The sequence below is a fragment of the Eleginops maclovinus genome, chromosome 11 (genome assembly GCF_036324505.1).
Source record: "Eleginops maclovinus isolate JMC-PN-2008 ecotype Puerto Natales chromosome 11, JC_Emac_rtc_rv5, whole genome shotgun sequence".
In the NCBI taxonomy this organism is placed as follows: domain Eukaryota; kingdom Metazoa; phylum Chordata; class Actinopteri; order Perciformes; family Eleginopidae; genus Eleginops; species Eleginops maclovinus.
The window spans coordinates 9,395,298-9,404,066 of record NC_086359.1 but is presented as its reverse complement, the minus strand read 5'-3'; the positions used below and the strand labels follow the sequence as shown (position 1 = coordinate 9,404,066).

The following is an 8,769-nucleotide window of genomic DNA, read 5'->3' as shown; positions in this document are numbered from 1 at the left end:
TTTAAATGGTTATTGATAAAGTTTGTATTAAACACAAAAAGCTATCAGTGTACACCGCTCACATTCACAACTTGAAGACATTTCACAGAACTTTTAGTCCAAGTAGCTAAAGGATTAGTGTAGTGGCCGTTTTAATAACGTCCAAAGTTCCAAGGCCACTTAGTCTGCAATGTATCTTCGTTCTGACTCGTGTTCCAATTCATTCCAAACCTTTGGTGAAGACCCAGCGTAGTCCCGGGAGGCAGGTAAAATTTGAACGAGGGTTTATTCAAAGTGAGTACAACGTTACCGCAGGTGATTTTCATCCGCATTACATCTCGTCCGGTCCAATACCGACTAGAAGTTTTGATTTAACACGTCACACCTAACACGGTCAAAAACGTATTGCGATTCAATCTTACAGACTTCCAGCATGTATCTAGCCTATCATAGCTCCTAAAAATGGTTAGCTAATTTCTAAAACTACTTGCTTGAATTACTGTCTAGCAATTGGTTAGCACGTTTCGGCTGTTAACCGAGACAGTTACCCTGTTCAATGATAAAGTTCCAGGAAACAAACTACATATGTGATATCTCAACTGTTCACAAGACCATGCCATTGGTCAATGTATCTCCCTATCTCAAAGTATTGAATTCAAGACTTAAATGTAAGCTTTAGATGGTAGTGCATTTAGATCTTACAGGTTTGTATTAAAGCTCCTTACACTTAACTGTCTGAAAGGAAAATGTAATGAGAAATCATACACTTTCAGCCTGACTTTTAAAGCATTATTGGCAGTACAAATGGGCCACGTTTTGAAGTATACACTCCTGTACTGAGCATGTCTCTGTGGCGCCACCTGGGAAGGGTTAGTCTGTTCTCAGTCCAATGTCAACAGCGAATCGCGTTCGTTCATTTCCAATGTGAGATACAGCCTGTCCCAATCACGTAGCGAGATGACAATGGACCTGGCCAATCACATCGCTACTATCCAATGTGGAGATTGGACCTGGCCAATCACATCGCTACTTTCCAATGTGGAATGGATGACGTACGTTACGCGCCAAAGCAAGCTCAAGCACAGCAAGCACAGCAACGCTCTGCAACAAACGGACGCCATTGTTTTTTCCGCTTATTCTACTTAGAATCTAGCAGTACGATTCAATGGTAAGTAACTATTCAAATATGTGTCTCCTGCTGAAAAATGCATGTGGGGTTTATTTTAATCAATCACACGAAAGTATCCGATTGTTTTGCTACCTGTGTTACGTTATGTTAAGGCCAGTTTATCCACCATAGCTAACAATCGCTATTGCTAACTTGCTGGTCCATTTCGATTTTGCAGAGGAGGTGTTTGTGAGATTATCATGCCAAATGTGTGATTTATAAATAGGATAACGCCATTGTTCTAGCTAGCGTGAACTGGCATCATATAAGGCGGTATGCCAAGCTTTAGGCTAGCTAATATGTGTCGTTCGTGGTGGTACGTTAAGATCAATAAATGTAATGTTTATAGGCTCAATATTAATATGAATAGAAAAAGCCATGTAAATGTAAACAAACTAACGTTACGAATACGATCTACATAATACCCTCATTATCACTATGACTAGCAAATCATATCAACTACTTCACCTTATCAGAGGTGATCAGACACCCAACATTATTGTAACTTGATTGATTTGATAATGCAGCTGTCTGTCATGCTGTGTGTGCGCGTTTGTGCTGTAGTGTCACAGTGTATTGTCCAAAGGATGCTCATTGTTTATTGTTGTCCATTTTCATATTCATATTCCCTTTAGATGAGCAACAAGCCTAAAAGCCACAAGGGCCTGGGGGAAGGACAGTGGATGGCAAGGCTGAGGGCATTTGCCAGCTCAGGGGTTTGGCCTTCTGGAGGCAACAGACCAGCCCCTAGGCAGCGGAAGTGGTATGCCCTCTATCAGAAGGTAAAATATGGCAATACATAATGATGACTTGAAAAATATACCCTACAATAGTGCAGATACTATGAATAAAGCAAATGACTGTACTACCTACCCCAGACTAAACACAGTACTGATTGTTTCAGATTGAGAATTGCCCCATGCAGGTCCGTGGACAGTCCACTCTGTTTGGAGGGTCAGTGGCCTGTAACTGTGGCTTTCACGGTGCTAAGGTAAGGTGATCTATGTTTAAATGATGTATCGTTATGATTAATCTGGCATCTCATGTCTGCTGCAATGCTGTAGCTGTTATCTCATAACACAATGCTGTTGCTTTAGCAGCCCACCACTCAGCCTCCTGCCGCTGCCTCACAGTCTGCTGCTGTGGCCCCTGGTGCAACGGCTGCTGTGCCACCATCACAGTCTGCTGCTGTGGTCTCGGACCCTGGTGCAACGGCTGGTGCAACGGCTGGGAGCTACAGCTATTAGACAAGATGGTTGAAGCCAACCTAATTAACATCTATATAGTCATACCTGGCCATCTCCCTTTGGTCAAGCGCACTCCTTACACTGACCTCCAGACATACCTTTATTTCTAATGTGTTGTGTAGGTTATGCTTAGTGTAGCCTTTATTTATGCCATACATTAATAATGTGTTGTGTAGGTTATGCTTAGTGTAGCCTTTATGTATGCCATACATTACTACATTATTGTTGTCTTCTAAACAGGATGCACCTGGAGGAGTTCAGCTGGCCACTGCGGGGGCTGCAGCTTCGGTGTGGTTGCCAGCAGAGATGTATAAAAACATCCCTGTCCAAGACCAGAGGTGGATTTCAAACGCCATCTTCCACTCTGGCAAACTGCGGCAAGACCTAAAGCTGTGGTACGAGCCCCCTGCCCCAGCCCTCATCTACCACCAGACACCGACACCAGACCGCTTCTTAAACCACAGGCTGATGGTGTGGATGCCCTACCACCTGTGGAAGGTGAGGGTAACCTGCCCTGAGTGTGGGAAGCAGCTGACGGGGTACGGTGTCCACGAGAGGGCTCGGAAGGTCCTGGACATCGACAGGTATTACCTGATGGTGACAGAGACACTCAGGTGCACTGTGTGTTCTGTGAACTACCTGTCCACCTCCGAGACTGTCCGGAATCAGCTGGACCTGCCGCACCAGAAAATGTTCCGGATGATCCTGACCCGCCAGTGAGTAAATGGAACTCTGCTGTCACATTCAACTGTTGTTTCGCCGGCTGCGTATGATAGCCTTTACATGACTGTAATGACCCTCCCTTTAATGCGTAACTAATTGGAGCTACATGTTCATTTCAGGTACGCCTGTGACATCCGTGTCATTCGCCTGCTGTGTGACCGGACTCTCGGGAACAGTCCAGCACGTCTGGTGAAGCAGCTGAAGGAGAACCATGGGGAGGAATGGCTGAACAGGTTAGCACACTATCTTGGGGAGTGTGCTGAGTTTGTTGGCCGGCCAAGCCTCTTCCCAGTGGTGTGCCAGGATCCCCCAGAGCCCATTGATGTGCCCACCAGTCGCTGGCTGCTGACGGTCTATGGCAGGGACATCCTCTCTCGCCTGGACCATATTAAAGCCAGCATCACATCAACGTTTGGCTCCATCTTAAAGATGGACTCAACCAAACAGGTAATAATAATACATGTGTACAGTGTAGTTAATCTATATACTCTTGCTCCTGTAGATAGTTCAAATTTTACAGATTTTTTTAACATCGCTATTGTGAAATTCCAGATCACAAAGAAGCTGGCTGGCCATGCCAAGGGGACTGGTCTCTGGGTCACCTCCATTGGGAACGAGGTTGGCCAGATCGTGACCAGTGTGGTGACAGTGCAGGAGGGGCCAGGACTGGACAGGATGGTGGCAGGAGTGATGGAGCGGTACCGCCTTGCAGCTGTCGCACCCCCACTGCTGCTGTATGTGGACTGTAACTGCTGCATCAGTGAGGGGTCCACCACGCTGCAGAACAGGTTTGGGGAGTGGCCAGACCTCCAAATACGGCTGGACATCTGGCACTTCATGCGGAGGCTGGCTGTTGGGTGTACCACCGACGCCCATCCCCTCTACCCCACCTTCATGAGCTGCCTCTCTGCCTGCATTTTTGAGTGGGATGCAGGGGACCTCTCTCTGTTGCATCAGGCAAAGAGAGAGCAGCTCAGGCAGGAAGGTGTGCCAGCCATTACTGATGCTGCGGTGGATGCCAGGATCAGTAAGAGGGAGCTGAGCCAGTACTGCCGCAGGAGGACGCGCGGCGTGGAGGCCACCATCAGCCTCATTGGGCGGCTGCTGCAGCAACTGGGCGGGACCAATGGGAATGACCTGATGGGGGTGCCACTGCTGGACCAGGTGCGCACGGAGCACATCTGGCGTGTGCAGCAACGCCACGTCAGCTGCATCCAGGACCTGCCTGGTGTGCAGCTCTACACCGAGACCGGCACCATCAGGAAGGGAGGTGTGGTCCTCACCAGCTACCGCTGTGCCAGGGGGTCCACATCCCTGGAGTCCTTCCACTGCCACCTGAACAGGTTCATTCCAGGTTGGTGTCTCCCTTATGTATATAAGCAGTCACTATGCTCTTTTATGAAAGCACTCATTAGATTGGAAAGCTAGACCTTTTTAATTGACTATTAATATTTCATTGTTTTCACAGGAACCAGTGCAAATGCGCTGAATTTTCAGCTCTACCTCCTGGAAGGCCTGAACAGGTGGAACCAGGACCGGGGGGCGGCGGCGGTGACCAGCAGGCCATCGTCTCTGCTCACCTACTCCGGGGATGTGACCCAGAGCGTCAACACCAACAACATAAAGGTGTTTGGCCGGGCATATGTGCCAAACTTCAGGCCACCTTCCAAATACACCGGTATGCTAATGTAATGATATCTGTCTACCTAGTGTATATGCTTGACATCATACATGACATTAATGTTTATTAATTATGTGTGCATGCTTGTTTATCTGTTCTTTTTCATAGGAGAGCTGCTTGGTGTTGACTACCTCCTAAGTCAGACTGGGCAGCCCCTGAAGGTCAACCCTGACGCAGAGGAGACGGAGGACATGCTGGAGGATGTGGAGGGGGGTGAGGAAGTGGACGAGGGCATTGAGGAAGACCATATACCTGACCTCATGGTGCCAGGTCTCCTTGTTAACCCAACACAGCCTATCTTCTCTCTGGCTGCTCCCTCCTCCGTGGCTGCTGCCTCCTCCCAGCCTGCTGCCTCCTCCCAGCCTGCTCCCTCCTCCCTGGCTGCTGGGGTATGTTAAAGCATATTTATTTGATAATAAATAACATCACGTGTCTTTGTTTTGTCCACACTTCACTGATCTCATATTTCTGATCCCTGTTTTTTACCAGGCCGTGGATGAGTCCGGCATGCCAGGCATGGACAGGGTGGACAGGCTGGCAAAATGCCTCGTGGAGCTGCGCAACCAGCCACTACTAACACTCAGCAACCAGCAGGTCAGGAACTCTTATTGTTTTGTTTTTCTCCTCTGTTCCCTGACACATGTCCGCACTTCAATGTTTTTTTTTTCTCATGTGCTGTTCTCTCTATGTTGTCTTTCTCAGGTGGACAATATTGTCGGCCTCTGGCAGGAACTGCTTCCCTACGACCAGCAGCGGGTGGTCTTTGCCGCAAGACACCAGACCAAGCTGGCCACGGGGAGGTTCAGGAGTCCTAAGAAGAGGCAGGAGTTCACGCCGGGGGTGGAGAGCGTAAAGAGGCATGCCCTCACCACCTCTGCCCCAATTGCCCAGTGGCCAGACTGTTGCCGGCTCGTGGAGAGCATCTTCGTTAGGCTCTGTGCCATCCACCGCGGTCCCAAGAAGAAGGGGACTGGCACAGTGTCTAGGTTTGACCTCGTCCTGGAGGACTACCGCCAGATCAGGCGGCGTATTCTGGGGTCCGAGGTCATGCCGAAGACCTCCATGCAGCTGGTGGACGTGAGCCACACCACCCTGGTCCAGTGGAACAGCAAGAGGGTGCAGAGGCAGGAGACTGCGGTGGTCATGCAGGGGCTGGACCTGCCCAGTCGACTGTCTGTGGCGGCTGACCCTCTCCCCACAGCCAAAACGCGGGCCGTGTCTGCACCCCCCCAATCTGGCCCGGCTCACCAGTACCACCTGCCCAGCAGCACCGTGGGCCAAGCGAGGAGAAAGACCACACACACACACACACCCGCAGTCGCCACACACACACACACACCCGCAGTCGCCACACACACACCCGCAGTCGCCACACACACACCCGCAGTCGCCACACACACACACACACCCGCCACACCTGTGGCTGTGAGGCCACGTACTCCTTGGCAGCTCTTCCCTGCTCCAGCTCCAGCTCCAAGTTCATCTCCGAAGCTGATGCTGCTGGGACCAGTAGGTGCTCAGGTGCCTGTCCTGATGGCTGCCCCACAGGCCCTGAGCTACAGCCTCATGCCTCCTCCTCCTCCTCCTCCTCCTCCTCCTCCTCCTGCTCCTCCAGTCCGCAAACTGACCCGCAGGGTACTACACAACACCTGTAAGCAGTGTAAGGAGTTTAGGACGGCAGAGACTGGACACAGCCAGTATAAAGGAAAGGTGTACTGCCCAAACATTGAAACTGTCCCAAAAGAACAGTGGCTGGAGGACATGAAGAAAAAAAAAAAAGTTTGATTCATATATTGTTCATATATGATATTGTAATAAAAGTTTGGTTGATAAAAAAATATATGCTTCACTGTCTCCTTTTCTCTCCTTTCCTCCTCTTTTTCTCCTTTTTTCTTCTTTTTTCTCCTTTTTCTCCCTTTTTTTTTCTTCCCCCTCCTCTTCCTTTTTTCCCCCCCCTTAACAGACTATTGTTCCCCAGCTTTGGCGCAATTGGTTAGCGCGTTCGGCTGTTAACCGAAAGGTTGGTGGTTCAAGCCCACCCAGGGACGTTTTCTGTTTGAATAAGACAGGTTACACGCTGAGGGCAAGCTTCCACGAATCCAGCAGCATATGTAAGAACTTAAGTATTATATATCATCAGCTGCTGTATGTCCTTGTATCAGAAATAATAGGATATGGTATCCCTGGGTCTGAGAACATGAAAACTCTCCTGCAGTCATCACCCTCATCTGCACTGCTGCCCTGCTTGGTCACAGACTTTGAATTTAATCCTCTACTGTTTTTTTCTTCAAATGTTTGAGGCTCAAGGTCAGGGCTCTGATGGTTTACACTTGAAAAACTCAGTAGCTACTGTAGATCGTGATAATGTTAGGTCGGAATCTTAACAGCTTTTAAGAGACTGCAAACGGTTGCTAATTTTGTTTTTTTGTTTTTTAAAATGAGCTTTCATCTCTAAATACATTTTATGAAAAGAAAATATCCGTCCCTGGGTGGGCTTGAACCACCAACCTTTCGGTTAACAGCCGAACGCGCTAACCAATTGCGCCACAGAGACTGGGGTGTTGTATTGGGTACTCGTCGGCAAACTTATATATGTGCTACACAGTAGAAAGGAAGCACATGGGTGTATGTCTGTGGAGTGGGAATGAGTGGAGGGGTCTGATTGGGGTGGTGGGGTCGAGGTGGGGGGGTTATAGGGTGGGGTGTAGCCCGGCTAGCTCAGTCGGTAGAGCATGAGACTCAGAATCAGAGAATGTGTGGACGAGAGTAGTGGATGGTTTGACCGGCAGGAGGATGTGGAGAAATGTGAGTGTGAAGTGGAACAGTATTGAATGTGATCACTTTGACTTTATGTTAAGACACAATAGGGTGTTTAATAACCTGGTCATTAGTAAATTTGACTCAACGGTTAAGAGAGAATGTGATGTATGTAAGGACCAGGTTGAAACCTGTATGCATGAGTTTGTTGAATGCAGAGAGCTTGGTGAGTACTTTGGAAGGATGAAAGAGTTAGTTAGCAGATGTTGGAATGAATGGTATGTAAGAGAAATGGAATGGAAGGAGTTGTGGTTGTTTGGTGCGATTGTGAAGAAGGATGAATGCAATGTGTCTCTGCTAAATTATGTTCTGAGCCACGCAAGATACGCCGTAAAAATAAGGAGGAACAGTGCCCATTATGAGGGAAGGTTAGAGAATGTCTGGAGCCTTTTCGAAAGGACAACGAAAAGAGACATAAGAATGCTATACAAAAGCATTGAGAGACTGAAATTTGAGGAAGACTTTGTGTGTGGAAGCTCCTTTGTAACCATTAAGGAGGATGAGTTGAGAATAAACTTTGTAAATAACAAATGAAAAAAAAGAGAAAGAGGACTCTGAACGAACTAAAAAGAAAAGACAATGTTCGATTGTGGGGAATGACATGCCTGTGTGCGTTGGGTCTTCTGCATGATCATGTTTTGTTTTATTTTTTTTTATTTTGGAAACAATTTTGGTTTTGGGTGGAGGGAGGAATGTTGACTGTATGATGGAGAGGTGTGTACAGTGACAAAAGGAAAAACAATCAAAAAAAAAAAAAAAAACGTGTAAAAATGTAAATAAATTGTAAATATGCAAATTTTATAAATAAAAGATAAAAAAAAAAAAAAAAAAAAAAAAAAAGCATGAGACTCTTAATCTCAGGGTCGTGGGTTCGAGCCCCACGTTGGGCGTTTCATTTTTCTTTCAATTGGGACAGATGGTGACAAACCACCATGTCAAAGGGGGATTAGGGTTTTGTAAGTGTCCTTTGTGTATGCTGCTAATCTTAATTACCACTTGGTTTGGCCGAGCCACTATATAGGTTCCTTGGACTGTCATTATGGCAGGTCATTTTGTTGGTACTTAAAACGTGTCTACTAGTATGTTAGAAAACATTCATCAGAGGCTTTTGCTATTTTTCACAAAAATATTCTCTGTCTGACTAAAATGTTAAA

At 47.4% G+C, this 8,769-nt stretch overlaps 2 protein-coding genes and 2 non-coding genes across 4 annotated transcripts; 3 read left to right on the top strand and 1 right to left on the bottom strand.

Annotated features, from left to right (window-relative positions):
• Positions 1 to 346: 346 nt before the first annotated feature.
• On the top strand, positions 347 to 5,196 carry LOC134872151 (uncharacterized). Its single transcript, XM_063895307.1, has 8 exons — positions 347 to 1,147; positions 1,783 to 1,929; positions 2,052 to 2,138; positions 2,635 to 3,110; positions 3,237 to 3,564; positions 3,670 to 4,471; positions 4,586 to 4,795; positions 4,907 to 5,196. The coding sequence occupies exons 1-8, from the start codon at positions 1,145 to 1,147 to the stop codon at positions 5,194 to 5,196; spliced, it is 2,343 nt and encodes a 780-aa protein (XP_063751377.1). The 5' UTR covers positions 347 to 1,144.
• A 45-nt stretch (positions 5,197 to 5,241) lies between these two features.
• On the top strand, positions 5,242 to 6,636 carry LOC134872499 (uncharacterized). Its single transcript, XM_063895832.1, has 2 exons — positions 5,242 to 5,392; positions 5,501 to 6,636. The coding sequence occupies exons 1-2, from the start codon at positions 5,306 to 5,308 to the stop codon at positions 6,581 to 6,583; spliced, it is 1,170 nt and encodes a 389-aa protein (XP_063751902.1). The 5' UTR covers positions 5,242 to 5,305; the 3' UTR covers positions 6,584 to 6,636.
• Positions 6,637 to 6,775: 139 nt separating this feature from the next.
• On the top strand, positions 6,776 to 6,846 carry trnan-guu (transfer RNA asparagine (anticodon GUU)). Its single transcript has one exon. It is a non-coding gene; the product is annotated as a tRNA-Asn (tRNA).
• A 432-nt stretch (positions 6,847 to 7,278) lies between these two features.
• On the bottom strand, positions 7,279 to 7,352 carry trnan-guu (transfer RNA asparagine (anticodon GUU)). The gene has a single exon. It is a non-coding gene; the product is annotated as a tRNA-Asn (tRNA).
• Positions 7,353 to 8,769: the final 1,417 nt, after the last annotated feature.

What these genes read in the sequence shown, in the direction of transcription:
- LOC134872151 (XM_063895307.1), top strand. An exon ending in GTGGCTTTCACGGTGCTAAG is followed by an intron (nt 2,139 to 2,634) that starts GTAAGGTGATCT and finishes TCTTCTAAACAG; the next exon opens with GATGCACCTGGAGGAGTTCA. An exon ending in CCTGAACAGGTTCATTCCAG is followed by an intron (nt 4,472 to 4,585) that starts GTTGGTGTCTCC and finishes TTGTTTTCACAG; the next exon opens with GAACCAGTGCAAATGCGCTG.
- LOC134872499 (XM_063895832.1), top strand. Translation starts at nt 5,306, where the DNA reads ATGCCAGGCATGGACAGGGTGGACAGGCTGGCAAAATGCCTCGTGGAG. An exon ending in TAACACTCAGCAACCAGCAG is followed by an intron (nt 5,393 to 5,500) that starts GTCAGGAACTCT and finishes TGTCTTTCTCAG; the next exon opens with GTGGACAATATTGTCGGCCT.